Genomic DNA, 24222 nt, shown 5'->3' with positions numbered 1-24222 from the left:
AAACTCGAATTCACCTGCTTTTCATCGATTCTATTGTCTGAAAGTGGAGGATGCTGATTACATATCGCCAGTATTCTTGCATTTTCAACATTGTAACTATGAACGACATCAAACAGCATGTGTTGCTCAGTATCATCAGATTATGAGTATAGAATAAGGAGTCAATTGGCAGCACGCGTTTCGGTTATTTGGGAACTCACTGTACTTGGGAATATGACTGTATATCAAATGGGTTTCTGTTCGCTTTTTTGGAGCAGCCAGTGTGCACTCTAGAAGATCTTTTTGTTTGATAATGTTCCGTGAATCCTGATTTATTGACTTCTCTGTGCTCATTTCTTGTTGGTGATTTTGGAGCTGGCATATTCCACTTGAATCGTGCACTATGATCGAAATATGTTGGTGGTGCTCTAGCTGGATGCTTCTCGTGGGTGATGATGTCTGGCTTCTCTGAGGTGGTTTGTGGTGCTGTGGTTGTTGTTGGACCGTCAATTTATGTGTTTCTGCAGGGTGAGTATGCTAAGATTAGACAGGTTAGTATTCCGCAACTACGAATGTTAGCTCTTGAGTAATAGGATACCTCTTTTTGGTTCTTTAGGTGGGTATAATGTCGTTTTTGGGTTCGACACGCTAGTTTCTCTGGACCAATGGACTAGACGTGATATCAGAATTGGCAATTCTGCATAGAACAGGGTCTCGCCGATGTGGTTGGAGCTTTTGTGATTATTTGGGTCGGGTGCGTCGGGGACGAAAAAATATCACATAATCGTCAACTAATCTGAAGATGAAGCTTATGATCGGCCTTGTTGGATGTAGGGATCTGTATTTACGTCGACTCCACCACCCAACATCTGATGAATTGTTTGCATTGATGATATCCCGACGTCCTTTCTTAACATTGGCTCTTCATGGACCATATGTAAAGGGCGCTGTATTATAGGATCGAAATCATTGCTACCTTGAAAGATAAATTGGGATGCCAAAAGAATGGTCGAATATTCTCATCAATCCCCATTCCATTGTTGGAGGTGTCTTCTTTTACTGTTTCATCCTAGGAGACGCAGTAGTCAACGAACCACCTGTCCCACCACACCTACCAAAGCTGATGCAGAGTCTGACTCGTATATCCAGTCACTGACTTACCAGTAGTACGGGAGATGTCCAGAACGATACTCGTTACAGTCTATAGTGCTAGGGCAATGGAGCTTGTTTTTGGTATGAAGGATAATTTGCTCTTGAATGGTCTGATCGGTGAGAGTTTGTTTGGAAGGATATCACAGGCTGTGAGTTTGTGAGTGTGCAAGGATGAAAAAGAAGCGGCCGTGAGGGGCTGTAAATGATGTATGTTGGAGTACCGCAATGTAAACAATGAGTAATATTATTAAGAGTATCGTATTGATCTACAAATAAAGCTGCCGGCACATATATTCACAACATGCTTATCAAAGTTCCAATGTTTCGAAGGTCTGCTTCTTGGATTATGGATGAAGCTATTGCAATGTCCTACAGCGAAAAAGAATCGAAGTCATTAACGTGTAATCATAGTAGGCATGAGAAACACCATAGCTTTACCTGTATAGATACCCCAACCGATTTGAACATCACAATCCCATCCTCATCAAACAGTACTTTGCCTTCATGTCGTAGCAGCACATGTCCCAATTCCACTACTGGTCGGTTTCGTTTGAACACCTGAAAGAGTTCACCAGCTTCTGCCTTTGAAGCCTCTAGATCGTCAACGACTATCGTCGTGCACTTATCCACGACCTGTGGTATCCAATGAGAGTATGAGTTCTGCTTTTGGCATTTCACGATCAAAGCACCGGAGCCCCAACACACAACATTACCTCATGAGAAACCTCAATCATATCATGCGTATAAGACCCAATACAGCAAATCATGGCACCTCGTTTCGGCACACATGTTACGAACGCATTCGTGCTTGGCGTAGTCGTTACGATAATATCTGCGTCCTGCGTGGCCTGCACACCATCATCAGACTTCCACGTCACAACACTAAAGCGTTTACTCGGAAACAATCCATGTAACTCGTAAGCTAGTGCCTGTGCAGCACCCCGATTCCGAGATGTGATTGTGATGCGGTCGATGCTAGGCCGTACGTGTAAGATGAGGATGATATGGGATTTAGCTTGTGCTCCAGATCCGTATACGATTAAGGACTTCGAGTTTGGGTTGGAGTAGATTTGGGATGCGAGTGCTGATCCTCCTGCTGTGCGGTATGCTGTCAGGGAGGTAGCGTCTACCAGCGCTTTTAGGATGCCGGTATGTGTGTCTGCCAAGACCTAAATCAAGTGAAAATTGTTAAAGGATCGTCACTTGTTTAAGCATCGTTGTAGGGATTCAATTTACAGTAAATCCTTGCAATGATGCAGCACCAATCCTCGTATTCCCACCCCGTATACTGACTACTTTGACGCCTAAATCACTACGTAATAATGCTGGCATGAAGAATGATGGTCCATCTGTGCTGGTAACCACTGTTCGATGTGGCAAATGTACATCTTGTTGTTTCCGTGCTAAAGATTTGAACGCATTGGATTGTGATGATAGAGTCAGTTCAGGACTTAATAGCTGCATGATTTGAGATTTGGATAGTATCTTCATCGTGGCTGTTGGAGGTTGGCTCTTTGTAGGAGATGGAGATGCGTCAATTTGGCAGATTTTGAAGAATCGAAAACTCAAAACCGATATCAAGTGAGGCGATTCATCTTCTAATCTACGTGACAAATGCTATCAGACGAGCGAGTACAATATGAACTCGTTCGCAGCCCTTGTTCACGCTCACAACACCCAACCAAAAAAGCGCTCAAGAAGTGAACAATAAATTCACGTCTTTTACTTGATGCCAAAGTTGCTTTATACGAATTCATCATTTTCAGCATTACAAATCTTTCGTGGGTTTTATGCACAACATTTCCTTTTCATATATACTTGTAACTGAATCATACAATTTTCTCTCTTTCAAACATCTCTCTCTCCCCCCTATACCTATTCTCGTTTGACCATTTCGTTACTGACTTGCCATTTGACGGCGATTGAAACCACCTCGGTCACTAAAGTCAGATGGATCACCACCACTTTGTCGTGATGTTCTTCCACTACCGCCACCAGCACGATCTCCAAATTCACCACTATCTTGTCGTCGTGATCGGCCTCTACCACCACGATCACTGAATACACTTCCACCACGAGATTCACCACGTCCTCCTCGACCTCCTCTTCCACCACCACCACGATTCGGAGTACTAGAACTATTACCGGCACCACTAACAGCACCATTTCCGCTAGGTGCTACTCCACCAGGTGGTAAACTCCAATCAGGTGCTTCAGAGACTGGTTGGTCACCCCAATCTTCAGATTCTTTATTGTTGGCGGGTACGGGTGTGGGTCCTTTGCGTTCTTGTGCCTGTGACGGAGATTCATTCCTCGGTGTTGGTGTGATACTAGACTTGTGTGTGCTAGTCGTATTATTGTTCGGATGTTGCGATGATGATGTGGCTGGTGGTGGTCCACCTCCACCAGATGACGATGCTGGTTGTGGTCTAGTAGAAGATACATTGTCGTAATGACCACGTCCTCTGCCGCCACCTCGATAAGCACCTCGCTTATCGGAATCCCATTCTCGAGACTGGTTTGCTTCGAGCTTTCGTGCTGCGTTCGCAGACTGTTCAGCTCTATATATATTGGGAGGAGTTGGTTTTGTTTCTTCGAGGAATGGTGAAACTGAATAAATTAAACATAGTATCTCAAACCATACCTAAGGGAAGCTTGAGCTTTTCGTTGATCTTCCTCCTTTCGTCTCTGTTCCTGCTCTCGTGAGGCTCGTTCAAGATCTCGAGCTCGTAACTCGGCCTTCTCCTCTGCGACTCTCTAATTTGCAAAGATAATTCTCCGTTAGATCCAACCAACACAAAGACTTCAAAGGGCTTGGATGACCTCACACGCAAAATCAAATACAACATACCTTTGCCTTCAAAAGAATGGCCTCGTTTTGAGCTTTGATAATTTTGATCTTTGCCGTCAATTCTGCGTCAGATAGTCTTGACGGTGGACTGCCTCCAGAGACTGAGCGAGCCGGATTCACATATGGTTTGGTCTATTAAAAGAATCGAGAATTCGAATATTTAGAGTTAGACTGTTTATGTCGAAACTGTTCAAAACCTGGCCTTCTTCGCGTCCTCGTACGAATGCTTCACTTACTGGAGGCTGTTGTTCCATACCACTTCCGTTTGCTTGTACGTGAGGACCAGGAGTAACAGGAGCACCTCCATCCACCTCTGGATTGACGCTATCATAATTATGATAGTCGGATCTACGATCCGGCCTTTGAGAATTACGATCTCGTTGATTTTGCGGCGTTGTGAATGATGATGGTTGAGTGCCAGAAGAGGTGGCGTCTGCTCCCCACTCCGGCCCATTTGCAACCGCATCAGAAGGAGTAGAAAAAGTCTCTTTTCCCCAAGCTGGAGCGCCATTTGATGAAGATGATGGAGGTTGCACTGCCTGTCTCCCGGTTTGGTCATTATTATTATCGTTGGTGGGTCTTCCTGGTTGACGAGATGGGTATGCCTTCGGCTGATACTGCTGCTGTGGTTGATTACTTTCATGTTGATTTGGTCGAGGTGGTCGAGTAGGAGAAGCAGCGGTAGCAGCTGGAGTTGAAGCAGAAGTTGGCTCTTCCGCCCAAACTATTCCGTGTTCATCGACAGCAGGTAGCTTCTCTTCTGCTTCGACAGCTGGGACACCGTTTGATGTAGGTTGTAGTTGCTGTCGTTGTGGTGCAGAATATGTATTATCCCAATTCTTACTAGGACCACGACCACTATAGCTATTGAACTTACCGCGGGGTTTTTGCTGTTGTTGCTGGTTTGGTTGATTACGATCGTGTTGAGTTGGATGAGGCGGGCGAGTAGGAGCAGCGGTGGAAGGAGTAGTCGCCTGCTTCTCTGCACCCCACGCCACTTCATTTTCGTCAGCAGCAGGTACAGTAGCCTGTAATCCCAAACTCGGCCCATTTGATATAGCTTGACCTCCTGATGCAGCATTCGCAGTCCTACTATTACGATGGACTCCACGGGGTTGTGGCTCATCAAACTCTGACGGAGGTACGACCTGTGGAGCTGTACTATTGCTATTTACATTTCGATCATTAGATGTATAGTTGTTTTGTCTGCCTTGTTGCTGACGGAGATTTGAGTTTTGTTGCTGTTGTTGGTGTTGAAGGTTGTTACGTTGACCTCGCTGACTTGAGTGAGATGATGCAGACGTATGTGGTCTAGCAGCAGATTGACCAGCTGGTACAGAGATAGAGCCTTCATCCCATGTTGCTGAACCGTCGATAACACTTGTAGCATCAGCTGCAGCAGAAGGTTCGGCTCCCCATGACGCACCGCTGCCAATTCTTGGTGGGTTTTGTTGGGGACCACTATTTTGATACTGATTTCGACTAGTATTGCTTCCATAGTTTGCTTGATTTCCACGACTATCGTTGTTTCGTGATTGTTGATTTCCACCACTATAAAAGCCTCCTTGGTTGTTATCTGCACCACGGTTATCATAACTCCCACCATAAGCAAATCCACGACGGCCATCGTATGCATTACTATTACCACGAGTGCGTTTATCACTACGTGGCTGAGAATCCTGTTGTTGCTGTGGTTGTTGTGACTGATTATTATGATTCGGCTGTTGTTTCTTTTGACCTTGTTTCGCGGCTTTACTATCGTTCGACGTAGAAGTAGATGGATCTGGTTTTGCCCAGGTCGCGACATAGCCAGATGCTGGCTTATTCTTGTTATTCTTGTTGTTTGTTGCTTCAGCCCCAGTGGGCCGTTTGGGAGAAGGTGAAGAGGATAGCAAGTCTGGTTTGGATGGTAGAGGAAATCGATGCCCGTTGGCATTGTTGGAAGGAGTACTAGGACTAGTAGTGGTAGCAGGTGATTTATCCTTTTTTGACTTTATAGGTTCCTCAGATTTGAATAATTTGGCACCGAGTTCTGAAGCAGGCTGAGCTAAATGTCTATATAGAGGTGGTGACGGTTGCGTCAGCAAGGTACAGGCCTGAGTTGGCAAAAAAGAGCATTCGTTGCGAGTTCTAGCGTACCGTAATCCAGAAGGAGCAAGCATGAAGAATGCATTTGAAGCAGACGAAGCCGTATCTATAAATGAGAAATCACAGTTATTTAGTCTGCCTTTAAACACGTCTTCCACAAGCCAACATCAAACTCAAGTGCGACAGGGGAATCTATCTACCTTGCAGAACTGGTATATCGGGCACATCAGGCAAGGGCAGCTTCCAATAGGTCAAGTCATCAGATTCCGAGCGCTCCAGAGTCTTTAGCAAAGCATCATTCTCCAGATCAGGCAGAGGCTGCAACCAAAATACAAAGTCTTGGGATTCAGCTTCTTCCATACTAGTCGTTTGACTTGCGGCCATCATATTAAGGGCAGCTAATTTGAAAAAATACGTGTATGTAGCAATAAATGTATGGCTCTCCTGCCATATGTCCTGTTTGAGCGAACGGCAAAGCTTGTCAAGTTTGAATGAAGAAAAGAATAAAGCTCTTTGACAAGAAGGAGCAAGGACGAATATAGCGTAAACTAGTAGAAGAGCGTGTTTTTACGCGCTATAATAAAAGGTCTATCTTGGCATATTTTCACAATGGCGACAAGACTCTGATGAGCATTGAGCTCAAACTCGACTCCTTTTTTTTCGCATCTGACAACTACATTGTTGATAGGAGCTATGATACTAACAAGGCCATGTACAAGAGCAGCACGATCCAGCACCCAATCCTGTCGCCAGCACACTACCACATCCATCTACCAGCCTGTCTGCAGAAGACATCAAATTCGCCTCCCACCTCATAGACGACGCTTTCCGGCCTGGCTATCAAAACCTATTCGGCAGACTATTCATCCTCCTAACGAATCCAACCCAGCTCATAAATTGCATCCCAGTGGTGCCGGTGGTGTCGATGATCAATCTGTGAATCGCATCCCAAACTGGAAGGCGATTTGTGAGTTGCTGAGCACTAGTGCTGCTGAACAGATACATGATCGCCCTGTAACGAGACGCATTCGGGATGATCATGTACGTACAAGAGGGTTTACCCCGGAATCTGAGGTGAGTGAATGGTTGCGTCGTCGTATATCATGGTGTAAGCTTGTGCGCAAGAAAAAGACGATCCGATTTACTTCTCGTTGTTAACGCACCTTTTATAGCTCATCGCTCAATCACAACAGCTCCTGAAAACTCTAAAGGAAACTAGGAGTCCAGAAGCACAGGCCGAACTATTGCTTAAAGCTTACGCTGAAATCAAAACATCGGCCAAAGTACATCCTGAGGCGTTGGGTCATACTATAGCTAGGCTCATAAGGACATGTGGCAAAATAAAAAGAGTTGATCTAGCTGAAACCCTGGTCAATGATGCCGTGGAAACGTGTACACCAGATCATATCTCAAAGATATATCTGGCACTTGCTAAAGTGTATGCTCGTGCTGGCTTGCAGAGCAAGTTCCCTGATGGTAAGAGTGTGGGAAATCCTGGTGTATGGACATATCAGATTAACGTTGGGTTGACTCTTTTTTTTTCTCGTGCTCTAGTTTTGAGCAAACTCACCCAACTCGGAATACAACCATCACATCCAATCCTATCCACGATAATCGAAAGCACTGCCGACTTTGACGCCGCAATATACTATTTCGACATCCTAACATCCAGTAATCCATCACTACTCCCATCACCATCTGTACTATCCCACCTCGTCAACCTTGGTCTAACAGCAAACCATGCACCATCATCTCCCGAAATTACTAGACTCGAAACATGCATATCAAGACACACACCATACAATCGTGCCAAACCATTCGCAGCGTTTATAAGTCATGCAAGTAACGTAGATGTCAGTCAAGTACTAGTACAAGCTAAATCGTGGGGTATCTTGAATCGCGGATGTGTGCAACAGGCTTTAATTGTTGCGTCGACCAACCTGATGACAGATCCACATAAGGGCATTGTAGACTCAGTTATCGTCTATACGAGACTACAGAACGAGGCTGCTCGTATATCACCTGTTGCACTAGAAGCGTTGGTCAGGACGTTAGTCAAATCTAGATATTTCAAGGAAGCTATACTGTGGATGACTCAAGCCGATAATGTGAATAATAAGACATTAAAAATATTACTACACGCCCTAGCTATAAAGCCAAATGCATCAACCGGTAGAGCTGCTCGATTCTTCATCAGGAAAGGACTCGACAATCTATGGTCGTTATGGGAATGGACGATAACAGCAAACCACGTGTTATCAACACCACAATTAATATCCCTCATAAAAGCATTCAGTAACGCCAAACACATGCGAGGTCTTGTATCAATCCAACAACGCATAGTCGGCATCCCAGTTCCTACATACCTCTCATCAGCATACCCAAACCGACATATATATATGCAAAACCAAAACAAGCACGTCATAAACACCCTCATCGGCGCATACACAGATATAGACGCACCCATCCCTTCCCTACACTTGTACACACACTTCCAACAAACTCAATCCCCATGCTCCCTCCTCCCAACAACACGACATCAGCCCTTCACACCCGCCTTAACAGGGATATCAACAAGCCCACAACTAGTACCAGCCAATATATCAAAACACTTGCTCTCAGCACTGAAAAGTATGGCGAGACCATACCCGATTAATTCATTCTCACAGGGCAGTATGCTGAGATCGATTGGTGTATGGGAGTATGCTGGGTCTATTGCTCTGAGACACGCAGTTGTTAATGCTGCTGCAAAGACGCTCGTTGCGTGTGCTGAGGAGGTTGGGAAGGTGGATGGGGCTGTTGCAGTGTTGGAGAATGAGTGGGGGAAGGTGAAGAGTGGGAGTCGGCGGTCTAGGAAGGAGATGTTTACGGAAGAGGTACTGTGAGAACCAGGACAAAAATAAAGGTATCCATGTAGAGCCGAAGAGGGGTGTTGGTGAAGGTTCAGTGGGTGTCGCGTTACACTCGTTAACGCTTCCCTTGTTGGTTGTTTTTGGTATCGGTTGTATTATTGTAGAACACCACTAGATAATAATATATAGACACATTCATATCTAAATGCACAGGACCACCATTATGAATGATCAAAATTCGTTTCGAACTCGCATTTGGTGACACTAGCTGTTCATTTTTCTGCGTGTTGATATGATTTTCTATTTTCCTTGACACTTTATGACACCAACCCCTTATTTTATAAGCCCCTTCGCAACAGCAACCTCAGCATTCATGATCGAGCTCCCCGCAGCCCCCAATATAGTATTATGCGACAACAGCGTAAACTTGACATCAAATATCGGACACTCTCGAACCCTCCCAACAGTAACCGCCATCCCCCTTCCATTATCCCGATCCAATCTCGGCTGTGGACGATCAGGGGCCTCATGCACTATAATGACCTGTTCGGGAGCAGATGGACAATTCAATGACTGTGCTTCACATGTATATGCTTTGAGCGCGGATATGACATCCGCGACAGACGGAGCTGGTTTCCTGCTAAAGAGGACCGAGACTGATTCCGTGTGTCCGTCAATTACGGGGACTCGGTTACAAGATGCGGATGTTACAACCTTGTTGTTGATGAATGCTGTTTTACCCTTGTTGAGCGATCCGAGGATCTTGGACGTCTCAATCTCCATCTTCTCTTCCTCGCCAGATATATACGGCACCACGTTATCGAGGATATCCATACTTGCGACACCTGGATACCCGGCTCCAGATACGGCCTGCATTGTAACAACCATGACTTTATCCAGCCCTCCAAACGCATCTTCTAGTGCCTTTAGCGGCACCACCAGTCCAGTGGTACTACAATTAGCATTAGCAACCAACAAGCCCTTCTTCACACCCCTATGCTTCCTCTGATGTCCTATAATATCATAATGCCGTGTATTTACAACCGGCACGACGAGCGGCACATCATCATCCATACGATGGTTTTTGGCATTCGAGAATACAGCTACATCAGCAGCTAAAAACGCATCTTCGACATCTCCTGCTACATCAGAGTCTAGTCCTGAGAAGACGATTTTGACACCGGGAAAGAGGTCTGGTTTGCATTCGGTTACGAGCATGGATGCGTATATGGATGGTATGGGGGTGGACTGTTTCCATGCTGTTGCTTGAGTGTATGTTTTGCCTGCTGAGCGAGACGATGCGCCAAGATGCGTTACGATAAAGTAGGGATGGGTTGAGAGCAGTTGCATGAAGCGTTGGCCGACCATTCCTGTGACAAGTAAAGAAGATTTTCAGCAAAGATTGTTCCATAAATTCATTGCGATAGGTATATTAAGGCAGTTGAGCTTGACCAGATGCAAGAAAAAAATTGATGTTTCTTTACCTGTGGCTCCCAGAATGCCAACATTTATCTTCTCTGTGGGTTCTGCTGGTTGAGTAGCAGTAGCACTAGAGGCTCCATTACGTTGTTTCTTCCTTGCTGGTTCGCTCATTCCTGTTGTTTAAGTCCTTAGTGAGGTTGAAAAAGTTTTCAGAGTTGCAGACGCATCATTCACAATGACACACTGCACGAAGGAGTCGAGATTCATCGCAGCAGATGTGGACTTATGTAGAACTATGCAAAACTCAGGACTGTCCCGTCAAATCGCGTCAAAGTCAAGAACAACAGGAGCAGCAAAGGAGAAACCGTACCAACTCAGCACACAAGGCAGCTCGTGGAAGGGTATCTCATATCGAGATGTATCGACGTGATTTGGAGTGTATGCGACATATCCAGCCCCTTACATTACCACAAAACAACGAAAGATTGGACCAAAGGCACGATCTCGTGCATGTCGAAGAACTGGTGACGGTTGATGGAACTTTGGAACGCGAAAAAGAGTTGCAATGAATTCTGGACGCATCTAAAGTATCCATAGTGGTCGGCCGTCCTGAAACTTGCCTCGTTCCAAGCGCCGAAACGCGAAAAATATAGGAATTGTGGAAAGGACCACATAAAAGTCACTGATTATGACAGGCTGATATTCGAGCTATGGCGTATGTACATAGCTCAATATATATTGCAGCCTCTTTTGGTCTAAAATCGTGATGCAAACCCCACCTCACACCTGCTTCGCTACCCAACTACAAGAATCCAACAAACAAGGGAGATTGAGCTAAAGAGACCGGTAGACAGGGAGCCGTTAGAACGGCACAAACCAGTGCAGACTGCTCGCTAGTCTTCCTACTTATGGAATCTTTAGCAAAGGCTATCAGTGATCTAGGTACGTTTGCACACCGAAAAGTTCCATTATGACCTAGTTTCCGAGGTTCAACACCAGGCTAACATACAAGATTTCGGTTGTATACTAGGTTTACCACTGTTTGATTGTCCCTGTACGATGGAATCCTGGTCTTCCATGTGACGACATCGCCCGCTGTATTGGCTGCATCGGTTTCATCCCATTGACTGCACTTGCATATTCATCTGGGCAAGTATCAACAGCAAGGACAGCATGTTTTAATATCCGTAGCCGGGTTAACTGCTGGAATGCCGCTCGGACAGCGAGAATCGGGTCTCTACAGTGTCACAGTCGAAAATTGGCTTGATGTGGTGTTCAATGAGGGAAGATTGAGTGCGGTCTGCTCCTTGGATTCGGACGGGTGTGGGATGCGTCGACCTGCAAGCCAAGGTGTGAGTATAAATGTATAAATTTTTTTGCGGTGTTTGATATTCATTAAGCCGCCGCATCAAAACAGAATTCCATCAACGTCGTAAGAATGTGCGAAGTTTCTGTACCGAGTTTTTGAGTACTTTTGGTCTGTTATGGTGACTTTAGTTGTTCCTCGTAGTCTTCCGGATTCTCTGAAGTAGCACGACATGAAGATGCAAACTACATTCAAAGTAGTGAAAATATTGGTCAATGAACCGTGACGTCTGTACAAGTAACTGACTTACATTGTCTTTAAAGGCCTTCGAAATCTTGCTGTGTGTGTTGGTGTGAATCAACTTCACATTGCTTCGAATTTTAGCAAATGGAAGTCAACACGGACCAAAAATACAAACAACAACTAAAAAATGTCCGATCATGGACAGCAAGTCTGCATCTTCCATATTCCATGTTCTTTAATGCTAAAAATGCAACTACATGAAAGATAACCCAATTCCCCAATTCCACCCCTTCTTGAACGTATCCGACGCAGTGACAGTCACAGGCAAACAGTAATTCAATTCAAGTCGCACCATACTGAATTGCATAATCAGTCCCAGTCCAGCTGATGATGTAGGTGCTGAGAATGCTGTCTTGATGTTGGATGCCATACTGGCTTCTGTTGAAGTGTCGAGAGAGAAACGGGTCAGCAAAGAATCTGAAATAATTTCCTACAACGTGGCGACGAACCACTTTAGCACCATCTCTTACGTTTGTCGAGCATGGACGCACTACCAGCATTAACAAAAGCATGTAGTCTCAATGGATCATAATTGAGGCGACCAGGGAGACGTGATATTAAACTGAGTCCAGCGCTCCAAAACACATCACCCCCAATATTGTCATCTAAAACCAAGGAGAGGCGTGTGTAAATGTTTGAGAGAAGATTTAAAGCAGGCCAAAAAGAGAACAGATACTTTATTCTAATTGCTTACTTCCAGCACGAGGTCCGATACTATTATATGTAAACCCGCGCACACTAGTCATACCACCAAGAAAGAATCGATCATTGATTCGTGTCCTATCACCTCCAAGTGGCTGTAGTACACCTCCTCTAGCAGTTGCAGTCATATGCTAAGCGAAAAGGTACTTGAAATGAGATTCACGTGTTACTGCTTGCCGTTTTTGGCTCTCAAAACATACCAGACCAGAGAAAATGGGAATGCTATATTGTGCATCGATTTCTCCCTTGACGTATTTCACATCACCACCTAATCCAGCGAGCTCTTTGTATAATCGAATAAAGTATCCGCGTGTTGGTATTGTCACGTCGTCACGGGTATCTCGTACGACTGAATGACTTATTCCTGATTTTAGTGAATGGCCGGCATCTTGTCTCACACTATCGTTGGAGAGGAGTTGAATAGGTGGATCAGCTTCAATAGAAACGAGGTGCACCAGCGACCTCGACAATTTTCCGCTTAACTTACTTTAACGAAGCTTTGTCGGACAGACTATGGATGTGACGAATCGCACCTTCGTAAGCTAAATCATGCTGACCCAGCGGCGATAGAAACTATACATAAACTCAACGAGGTCAAATGACATTACACTCAACAGCAAAAAGCCGAGTGGAGATGTAGATGATTACCTTGATTCTGGCAAATGCACCCGTCACATTCTCAAAATGCGAACTAAACAACTCTTTTGATCTGTTGAGATTGAATAGCCCAACATTTGTACGTGTATCTGGATCAGCGTTGACGGGTGCAGACATCTCGACCTATTGAGTCAAAGTCAGCCAGACGACAATGGTGAAGAGAAAAAAACCACGCACGTAGCATCAAGACATCTCGAATGCAAGCTACAAGCACATACCTGATAAGACGATGTCATATCTTTTAATAAATCACCAGGAGCCTTTTCTAAGCTAGCATCTATATTCTTTTGCCAAAACCCTTCTATAATTTCACCATAGCCAAATGGATTTCTGAGTTTGCCTGAGACTCCCTATGTGAGAATTAAGGGGTGGTTGAGCACGTATCGAGGGAACAATAGTCATCACATCAAAGCAACACATGTCAACCAAAAAAGGTCCACGCACTATACAGCACACGACACACTACTACACGTACCGATCTAGCCTGATCATTCTGAAAATCCGCATAGGTCTTTGCAAACACACGGTTTGTCTCCTTGACCTCTATAATGACATCCATAGACTCCTTGCCACTAATCGTGCCGGCATACACATCTTGAGGAGAATCAATTACAAGCCCCACGTGTTCAAATATGCCTAGCCGTGATAACTGTTGACAGGCAGCTTGAGCAGTGAGAATCGCGTCTCCTACAGTAGCACAGTCGAGAATTGGTTTTATGTGGTGTTCGATGAGGGAAGGTTGTGTGCGGTTTGCTCCTTGGATTCGGATTGCGGATACGTGGACGGGACGGGAGTGGGATGTGTTTACCTGTTGTATATAAGGGTGAGCTTGATGCTGTTGTGTGTTGTGTTTTGATGTCTGATGTCCACTAAGCTCAACCAACACTACATGTATTCGACAGTATAATCCAAGTCAAGCATACCAGATGAATGAGCTGGTTTTCTATAGCGAGTCGTTCAGCTCGTTCCTGGTCTGATAGAGGTGCCTTTGGTTGTTTTTGTTGAGCTTTTTCGTCCCATGAAGACGCAAACTAGGTGAAAACCGTTAGTTATAATGCCAACGAACGTGTAATTTATACAGAAAGTTAGATACCTTGTCTTCGAATGCCTTGGACATTTTGCAGTGTGATGGTGCAAACGTGTAAAATTGATTCAAGCTGTTTTGGAGTTAATACAGGCGGCGCAGTGGACTTTTATGCTCTTGAACGCGGTTTTTAGATAGATTTACGCGTGATGGCTCAATGCACAAGCTTCTCTTCATGTCACAACTACGTCAAATCTCGCTCCTTTTTCAAAACTCAACTGCATCCACTTTACACGACAGCTACTATCTAAAATGGTAAGAGAAGGGACACATGCGCTAGCCTGTACAAGCTGCCATGCCTGTTCGAGCATTGAACGTGTCTCCTTGTTTCTTCTTGTATTTCAAAAACACTCAAGCATTCCCAGTGGATGGGTATTCTAATACGCGACAGTCCTAACACTTCCAACTCCAATTCAACTAGGCTGACTCGGCACCAGGCAGTCCAAATGCCGCAATGATGAGGGCATCCCCCAAACTACCTCCTGGCGCCAGGTCGTAAGTCACAACATTGACATTGAGAGACATTGCACATTTCATGCACCCTTGACAAACATCATGCACACGATGCAAACTCATATACTATTATGCTCCAACCATTACTCGCATAGACGTCGTGCTGCTCCAAAACCACAATCGAGACCACAAGGAAACTCGCCTGGTTCTATGATGAGGATCTACACTGACGACTCGCCTGGAATCAAAGTGTAAGTGCAACTAGTAGGGTGTATTACGACAGGGTGTGATATCGTATACTCGGTCGATGCTATGTGCTGGGAAGAGACTGCTCGTCATTATGTGGTCGTTCTTTCAAGCTCCGTTTTTGGTTTGATTTTTAACTCCCTCTCCGATGTAGTGATCCGGTGATAGTATTGATTGGAAGTCTGGTATTCATCGCTGTGGTCTTTGTTTTACATATCTCTGGAAGGGTACGTTGTAGTATAGCTGACTATGCATGTTGTCATAATTCACACAACAGTCGACCACAATCGACATTCAGTCCGATACGTGAGGTATTTTTTGCTTACAGCACCTCTTCCATATAGTTCGTCAAGTTCTGAACCAAAAAAACAATGTCCAACTCCCTTAGTATCTGTAAATTTCGCTCAACCAACACAACAATAAAACACCATTATTGAAAGGCAGTGCCTTTTAGAAATGAAAGTGCCAGCACAAGTCTATTGTTATTGTTGTTAAAAGGTGTATGATTACAGACTGAGAATGACATCTTGACAACAATCAGAAGAAATCCTTCTTCAATATCGCCATTGTTTCTTCTGGATTTTTCACAGAGTGTCCAGTGACATCTGGATGATGATAGATTTCATAATCGTTACCACCCTACATATAAACAGATTGCTTACTTCAATCCAGGTCCAAATGCCAGTCGGAACTAGTCTGCCCCAAATAAGCGCCGATAATCAGATAAAAGCATACCTCAAAAGTCTTGTCACCGAAAAAGTGTATGGTCTTGAATCCTTCTCCGGCTACATGACGCAGACAGTACGTCTTGTCCCAACCAGTGGGGAACACATCAAATGAGATTTGACCACCTGCATGTATAGAATGTATAGATGTTGTGATTTAGTCTTTGGCGTGCTAGAAAACTGACCAGGAACAAAAAAGCAACTTAAGAATTCATTACCAATGGAGTAAGTCAATCCGTAATCTGGGAACTTCTCTTTCAAGGCAGCCACCATCTTTGGCCTGATCATGTGTGCCTAGTCAAGAGTGCTGTGTGAGTGGATTTCTGAATGACCCAAAAAGGAGGAAACAATGATTTATCATATACCTTGTCGTATGCTTCATAATCATTTCGTTCTTGTGTACTATCAACAATCAAACACCAGACTTCAGAGACAATCCTTCACTTCCAAAAAAAGAATGGAGCTTTCCACATACGTGCAGTTTCGTCCAATAGGAGACACGTTGATCATACCATTACGGAATTCGACAAATGTTCCACTATTCAAGCATGTAATCATATTTAGTTTCCAACATGACATATCATCAACACAACTGTGGTAGGTCAAGTCATACCGTTTGACAGGAATATCCAAATCAGCAATATAATGGAGAATGAAATTAGCCAAGGCCTTGTACTTGTCTTCACCGAGCCATCCAATAAAGCTCTAACGCAAGAAAAAGCAACTGCGTCTGAGCTCCTATTAACTCCAACGGTCTTCCATCTTTCAAGTACCTCAGCAGCCTTCTTCTCCCCCTTCCGATATGCAGTCAAACCATTCTCGGAAAAGCAAAAGTCAAACATATGTATAGCTAATTAAACATTTGCGACTGTGTAGATTAACGTGCCAAGAAAAAGGATGTATATCTAACAATTAACAGCATTAAGCTCGGCTTCATTACCATCTTCACCCAGCTGTTCTTGCTGCTTGACCAAATCAGATCCACCAACAAAACCAATCACCACGCGCTTGCGAAGATCTGCGAGCATTTGCTTCATTGCTGGTGAGACTCCCTAATATCAACAATGCAGGGTATCGATAAGTATAGATCCATCGCAGTTTACCCTCTTAATACAACAAGAAATTGAAACCAGAGCTTGAAATCAATTCTGACCGTTTTTACAATCAGCACTTACAAGTCGAGCAGGAGTCAATGTACCATCAACGTCGAATAGAACCAGTGTGTCTGGATGTACTCTGTCTGCCCAGTCTGCCATTGTTGTAATTTGACTTGTTGGTTGAGAGCCTGTGCGTTGTTAAGTCGAGTTCGAAGCGTTTAATCGAAAAGCGGTGAGTTTTTGGATGAATCGCAAGAGCTGCTGCCAATCAAAGCAATGAAAAGTAAAGGAACTCTCCTTTCTGGATGAAGATCTACGCGATGACTGGTCACGGTACCCAGATCACGTCGAGATCAACTAGACATTCGAAATTCTAAAGCCACCTCTGCCATTTTTTGTTCTGTACAAATGTACACAGCCAAGATACACATAATTCTTTTCGTTACTACACTGCCAAACCGCCTTTAGCTCCCTCAGCATCAGCGACTTGCATCCCACCACCACCACCAACATTCACATCCCTTCCAAACGTTCCCTTCATACTGCTATTACTGCTATCGACACCATTAATGTTCTTGATTCGAGACTGTATATTTCCAGATCCTAAGAAGCCACGCGAATCGCTTCCCAGCGCGTCCATAAGCAATTGGCTAGTCTCTTTATCGTCGGGATCGACTTCAAGTGCTACTCTGAAACATTCAGCGGCTGCTGATGATAGATGGGCTGACAGGAACATCTTGCCCATTTTTCTGCGTGTGTAATCAAGGTGAGCGTCTTACCTTCAAACGCAAAGCACAAAAACAAGATAATGGTTATCACCTTATAAGAGGAACTCTCCTAAACCCAACATTCAACGCATATCTTGCGCACTGCTCTGCCTCAAACGACCTCTTGAGAGATAAACACAGCAGTGATAAACAAGCCCATACTTCTGGATCTCGATTGTTTAACACATTTGCTTCCTAAATAACCATTTGCCACATATATCAGAGAGCCACTGACCACAAAGACCAACAAAGACCAACAAAGACCAAGCTGTGCAACAATGCATACCGAAAAGGCATCCTCAGCTTCAACAAGCTCATCAAGCGCCCATGCAGCTTTACCAACACCTATCCATGTCCTTGAACTTGGCTCTAATTCGCATGCACGTAAATACATGGATTTGGCCAATCGTGCTCCTGATACGTCTACTGCGAGTGTACCAGGTAGTTTGTCGTTGGCTGGGAGTGCTGAACGGAGCGTTAGATCGGCTAGGCGTGAGTAGACTAGACCGAGACCGGTTGGTTCTATAGTTTGGCGATAAAGGAATATTTTTGGAAACATTGATAAGTGGTCGGCCAAATCATCTCAAATACCTTCTGGCATAGACAGCACAGTCTCATAACTAAGTTGAGCATCTTCCCATTGCTCTTGCGAGTATTGTAAATGACCTGTAGACAGACACCCACTGAATCGGTTAGCTTCTACCATTTTCCAGAACCACATATATTTTTTGCTTTTACCTAACGCAGCCCAAACGTTAGGATCATCCCTCTTAATCTCTAACGCAGTCCTCAGATTCTCAGTAGCGCGTGACGTAGCTCTGGGTGTTCCGCGTTGAGCTTCCAATCGTGACAAGAGCAGGTATGGATGCACACTTGGTCCAGACACCAACAATTCTTGCGCTAGTGCCACTTCAGCTAGCACAACCGCATTCACGTGTATAAAGAATGCTGCTACGACACCGTATATCGAGCCTCCTTTTGGAAAGAGTGGATTGGTTAGCACAAAAAACCCTTACATGACGTTGAGGAATGCATCTCTAAATTGTCGGTTGCCCACTTCCACTACCTTTAGCGGAACCTTGATGCAATTTAGTTGCTTCAGCAAGATATCTAGCACCCTCCTCTTCTTCTCCGATTGAATTCAAATGCATGGCCTATGAGATTTGGAGAATATAATTCAACATAATGGGACGCACAAAATCTTGAGAGTATGATGCGCCTCACCAACGTCGTAAGAGCCAGAATGTTATTAGGACGTCCCTCAACAGCAGCTTGCAAACACACACGAGCTTCAATCTGCTCGCCAGCAGCAGATACCATTGCTCCATGAGCAATCAAACTTTGTCAAGGTTTTCAGTCAGTCAACCAACTGTGACATCAATCGGAAAAATTGCAGCTTTTTCGTTACCTGTTAACATGATTGGGCCACCTCGACAAAACCTCCTTTAGCGTTTCAACTCCTTTACCACCAGTCCTCAATTCAAAAGCCGCATAATCAAACCATGCATCCGCATCGTCTTCATCTCGAGCAATTCGCTCTCGATGATATGATGAAGCTGCTTGTAAATCTCCATCACGCTCTGCTTCGTCTGCGTATCGTGCTAGTGCAACGCTGGCTGCTTGTCGACGTCCTGAAGCGGTGGTCAGGTCCGGGCTGGGAGTTATGGGGTATGGGAGTGCTGGTTGTGTTGTAAGGATGCTGGGATTTGTAAAGATCTATTCAAGAATTGATACATGAGAAACAATGCAAGAAGACCAAAAACAAAGATGACATTGGATTCATCTCATTTCGAGAATAGTAGGACTCACCGTATTGATAGCAGAATGCATCTCGTCCAGAAGAAATACGTATGCTTCCGACAAGAAGATTTGCAATTGAGCCTGGTTTGAAAATGGCATCGTTTTTCTGAATTTCTAAATCAAAAAGTACTGGCTCATTAATATTCCTTTTTTTAGCAAGGAGTCCAACCTTTCTAAAACCATCAAAACCTAACTCACCCCTCGAACAACATCAACAACAGCACCCTTAAGCCGTTCCTTCAATCTGAAATAAGCACCAGTACGATTAAGATGGTATAAGAACCTCTTTTGCTGTTCCGATACTTCATTAGGATCTTGAACCTCTGAAAGAGCATCTTCGCCAAGAGTGGTTTGGTATTCATTGACCAAGGTCTTGACTAGTTCTGTTATTCGATCTCGGAAACCTTCACCGGCGATTTCACCTGCATGTTGGTGGACGAGATGTGCTGGCAGTTTTCGTCGTGGTATGTAGTCAGAGACGGAGCGTGCTGTCTAGAGACGCCAATTGAATTTCAATAAGTGCATCTTTTTCTGTGAGTTGAACTACTCCTTGGCAATACTCACAGGTTGAAGCTTCTTGTTATCCAGCAATGGTTTGCCCAAGAGAATCTCGACTCCCAGCGAGGTTCCAAGAGTCTTGTACACGTCACTTCCCTCTAATGATGACAATTTGGAGTTTTGAGTTTTCCTTTTTGCGCTGACATCGACGAACCTTTTTCTCACCTTTGGTCAGTTTAGATTTCCCTTCCTTTTGATGCAAAGACGTATCTGAACCCATAGAAGGCTTGCCTTCTACTACTGATAGACGGCGGTCACGGTCGTCGCCTTCCACTGCATATCGTCCTAGTGATGCCGAAACGGGTAAGAAATCAGTCCAGGAGACAAAAAAGGCCATCCTATAGGTTCAGACTACCTTTAAAGCCAATGACACGCGGAAACAACAATGGTGTACAATCAATATTAACTCGGCCCTTGTACTTGACCGACTGACTATCCGCAACACCAGCAAATTTAGGCTGAAGCTCTCGTATCATCTCAAGCTCAATAGGTCGTCGACTCTGTATTCGTTCACGTAGTCGAGCCATAAAGTTCTTATTGACCCATATGTACTTTTGGGTTACCAGGGATGACCATTCGACTCGTTTGGATGGTACTGGGTTACGAGCTACTTCTAGTGCCGGTTTCTCATCTGCGGGTTTTCCATCGGTAGGGGAAGATGATTTGGTAGTGTACATAGGTTGTGATCCGATGGGCAATTCTGCAGCGGAAGCGTATTGAGTCGATTGTTTCTGAATTACATGCAACAAGAAAACTTTCATACCCATGGCAGAGGGAGAATCAGAGTTCAGCAGTATTCCTCCAGGGAAACTAATCGCCCTCTCTTCACCGGCTTGTCCAGAAAGTACGAGATTGACTGTGTAGGTATAAATATCTGCCAAAAGGACTTTATGAGAACACTCTTTATCTCGAATCAACCGAATCTCACATCATCTTCATACTTGAATTCGGATCCCGATCAGATCCTTCCTTCGTAGTCCACTCATCAGGAACAGGTGCCATATCAGCAATAGTAAACGCAACCAGATTTCCAGCTTCCCAATCAGCAGGCGACACCAAACACTTTGATAGCGACAATTCAATATCAACGAGTGGAGCATCAGATCCAGCCACCATTTTAGGAGTAACATAAGTCCAAGTGATTGTTTCAACAAAGGATAGTTCGGGGGAGGATAGAGGTGCATCCGATGGTGCCGAGTCTAGTCGTGGAGGATATTTCAGGAATCTGGCGCCGAGGGATACTTCGGCCGTTGCTAGAACAGCGGTTTTTTCTTTAGGTAGTGACTCGATCAGTGTTAGAACTAGTTTTCGGTTTGCGAAAATGTCAATCAGGTTCTATACAGAATAGTGTGAGCTTGATTTTGCTGATGGCGAAAAAAAGGTGAATTGTGCAATGTGTACATCATCGAGATTGAAAGTCTGATCCAATGTAAATCCAAACGTGGGGTTGGCATTGTCGGCGATAACAGGACTCTAATGCAACAATTTGTTTTGATCAGTTGTAAAGCAACAAGATCCAATAAGAATACAGCAAGATCTTACTTCTTTAGGTTCGAAATCGGCAAACTGTACCCTTACAAGAGTACTGACTTTGTCACCCTTAATACCCTTCAAGTTCTTTGCATTGATAACTTTGATGTTGAGTGTTACTGTGTTTGCGGACGATGCGGTGGCCAATGCCATGTTGGAATCCTTGCGTGGTGACTTGACTTTGGCATCGCTTAGATTGTCTCGCGATTTGGCCCGACTCGACATCGAGTTTTATATCTTGTTGCAGTAAAAGATGACAGATCAGTTGAAAATCACGATGATTCGTCTAATGGCACCGTAGTAAACTAACTAAGGATAGTAACAGATCTAAATACCAGATATGGATCTATTGCTATTTGCTCGAGATCTATGGCCTCTTAGTCGTAAATGTCTTGGGAAGTCAAAGATGAGGAACGTAAGAAACATGTTGGATTGACTGTGAATTCGCAAGCAGTCGCGTTGTATAATTTTGGCCAGTTTTGGGCAATTTCAATTTCAATTTTGGCTCAATAAATAATTCCGTATCTTTATTTACAGTTTATAATCTAGAATGCAATGGTGATGGTAAATAGTGTGTAAACAAATGCAAAGCAATTCTGCTATAACTGCATTTTCGCTTCATAATGAGATACTGCTTCTTCAAGTACCTTGTGTTTCAACATTTCAATTGAGACACTTTTGCTGTGCAGCCTTGGATCATCTGGAGATTGCTCAAACAACACGAGAAGCTCATTGATGAGGACTCGAGTATCTGAATCTGTTTGGGTGAATTGGAGTTCACCTAATGTTTTCATAAGCATCCATACATCACATCCAAACGAGTAGCCCATTCCTGGCTTGCCCAGCCTTGTTTGCGGTATATATTGGTTGCTAGATCCATCGGGTAGTGGCCCTGCCCGTCCACAGTGCTCCATATCGATCAAAATAAATCGGTCATCAAATTCTACAGTGTTTTCCAAACGTACATCACGGTGGGCGAACTCTGCACTGTGAAGGGCCTAATTGGAAGAACTGGCTTTAGATCTGCACGTGAATAAGCCCAACAACAATAGCCAATCACCTGCAAAGCTTTCAGTATACAATAGAAAACCTACGACCAAAGCGTAATTCCATCACATCATGGACATTGCTCAGGCCATAAGTGTAACGTCACTTTGGCTTCCTCAAACTTGCTTCCGGCAAAGTTCAAGTACGGAGACGAGATAGGCTATGCAAATTTCGGATCCTGGAGGGCATCAAGGATTCAGCATAGTGAATCAATGAACCAGATAAAAGCTCTTCATGCCCAGCCTCGACAGTCGAGTTTGCCCAGGGCATCTGGGTGATTTTCACGACATAATTGTGATGAAATTGGATTGACTAGGAAGGTGACATCGGACGCGGCCCAAAGCTGATTTCAGCGCTGATTTGAGGCGAAATTTTTACCCCATGGTACTGAGGGTATTTGACTCCCAGTTGCCATTTCAAACAAAAGTAGATAGTGTCATTCAAATTTACTAGTCCGCGAATCAATTGGAACATGTTGATGACAGTTGTTGAAACAGCCAGCCGATCTAGTCCGCCAAACAATCGTAACATGTTGATGACAGTTGTTGAAACAGTCAACCGATCAGAGGAAGGATGTCAAGTCGAAGCGATTGAGTAGAGCCACCTTCTCTCCATTCGATGTGATCATTAAAAAGCTTGGGATACGTTAGAATATTATAAATACTTGAATGTAGAATTGAAGTCAGCAGCATATGGATCGTATGTCTTGATACGACCATAAAAGACGGCATTGACGCCTATTGTTATTTTACTTAAACCGTCAACAGCATCATGAATGTTGGATTCTGCCTTCTCTTCACCCATGACCATGAGTATTTGGTCAAAGTTGACCAGCGTATCTGATCTCGAATTGGCCATAGCTGACAGGCTTCTTACGTTGCGACCTTTAGTTGATTCCAACTTGACCATTTCGCCACAGCAAATCAGAGGATCTACAATCCGAGTGTCCCATAATCCTATGCCTGTTTAAACGTTACATGAGTCGGCGAACCCATATTTTGAAACGGTTTACCTGCATTCTCTCCAACACCAGGCCGGTTTCCCCGCAAGACATTCAGAGCAACAATAGCCATATTTACGACATCAATTGGTACGTCTTGAGGAATGTTCAAGAATCGGACCTTGTCAGAAGTGAGTCGAGCAGATGGTATTTCAGGGGAAATGAAGGATGGTGCAGGCAGTGGAGCAGGAACACGGAGCTTCCAGCTCTCGGTTGACATCTGCAAGTGATCATATACCATTCGAGTCAACTTACTTTGTAGGCATCCAAGATGGTAGCAAGTTGACTAGTCCAGAGCGCAATATCTAGAGTGGAGAGACGGTCATTCATCAGATTGGACCGCATATGTTGGAGGTGAAGAAGGTAACAGTATGTGTTGGAGGGTATAGTGCTACCTATGGTTGGAGGAGCAGCTGCTACTGGGCAAATGCACGAGTGTGTCAAATGAAAGAGGTCAGGATGGCAAGAGAACGGAGTGAGATGCTTCCGTGGTCTTTCCAAAGTCATTGACATTCTACCAATCGAAGAAGCAGGGCATACTACGTTCAATGGAGCTTTGGCAGATGTTTTGTTGATGTCGGTTCAGTGACATGTTAGGATCCA

The 24222-nt window shown here is 44.4% G+C and overlaps 4 protein-coding genes across 4 annotated transcripts; all 4 read right to left on the bottom strand.

Annotated features, from left to right (window-relative positions):
* Positions 1-9255: 9255 nt before the first annotated feature.
* On the bottom strand, positions 9256-10515 carry SmJEL517_g01062 (uncharacterized protein; the record flags this gene model as incomplete). The annotated part of the gene is made up of 2 exons (XM_031166990.1): positions 9256-10292; positions 10407-10515. The coding sequence occupies 2 exons, from the start codon at positions 10513-10515 to the stop codon at positions 9256-9258; spliced, it is 1146 nt and encodes a 381-aa protein (XP_031027080.1).
* A 1631-nt stretch (positions 10516-12146) lies between these two features.
* Positions 12147-14429, bottom strand: SmJEL517_g01061 (uncharacterized protein; the record flags this gene model as incomplete). Its single annotated transcript, XM_031166989.1, has 10 exons — positions 12147-12331; positions 12424-12558; positions 12648-12786; positions 12856-13054; positions 13143-13228; positions 13304-13435; positions 13531-13662; positions 13788-14120; positions 14236-14343; positions 14406-14429. 10 exons carry the CDS (start codon positions 14427-14429, stop codon positions 12147-12149), a joined length of 1473 nt encoding a protein of 490 aa, XP_031027083.1.
* Positions 14430-15632: 1203 nt separating this feature from the next.
* SEC53 (phosphomannomutase) lies at positions 15633-17076 on the bottom strand (the record flags this gene model as incomplete). Its single annotated transcript, XM_031166988.1, has 9 exons — positions 15633-15734; positions 15831-15946; positions 16039-16114; positions 16186-16222; positions 16296-16358; positions 16434-16525; positions 16594-16670; positions 16731-16872; positions 16996-17076. The coding sequence occupies 9 exons, from the start codon at positions 17074-17076 to the stop codon at positions 15633-15635; spliced, it is 786 nt and encodes a 261-aa protein (XP_031027082.1).
* A 286-nt stretch (positions 17077-17362) lies between these two features.
* On the bottom strand, positions 17363-21797 carry SmJEL517_g01059 (uncharacterized protein; the record flags this gene model as incomplete). Its single annotated transcript, XM_031166987.1, has 17 exons — positions 17363-17666; positions 17737-17879; positions 17971-18206; positions 18276-18350; positions 18423-18659; positions 18751-18838; positions 18909-19023; positions 19093-19400; positions 19494-19565; positions 19683-19976; positions 20049-20140; positions 20208-20327; positions 20398-20742; positions 20806-20916; positions 20984-21377; positions 21444-21515; positions 21585-21797. 17 exons carry the CDS (start codon positions 21795-21797, stop codon positions 17363-17365), a joined length of 3219 nt encoding a protein of 1072 aa, XP_031027220.1.
* Positions 21798-24222: the final 2425 nt, after the last annotated feature.

The sequence above is a fragment of the Synchytrium microbalum genome (assembly GCF_006535985.1).
Source record: "Synchytrium microbalum strain JEL517 chromosome Unknown SmJEL517_scf0003, whole genome shotgun sequence".
NCBI lineage: Eukaryota > Fungi > Chytridiomycota > Chytridiomycetes > Synchytriales > Synchytriaceae > Synchytrium > Synchytrium microbalum.
This window is presented reverse-complemented; position numbering and strand designations above follow the sequence as displayed.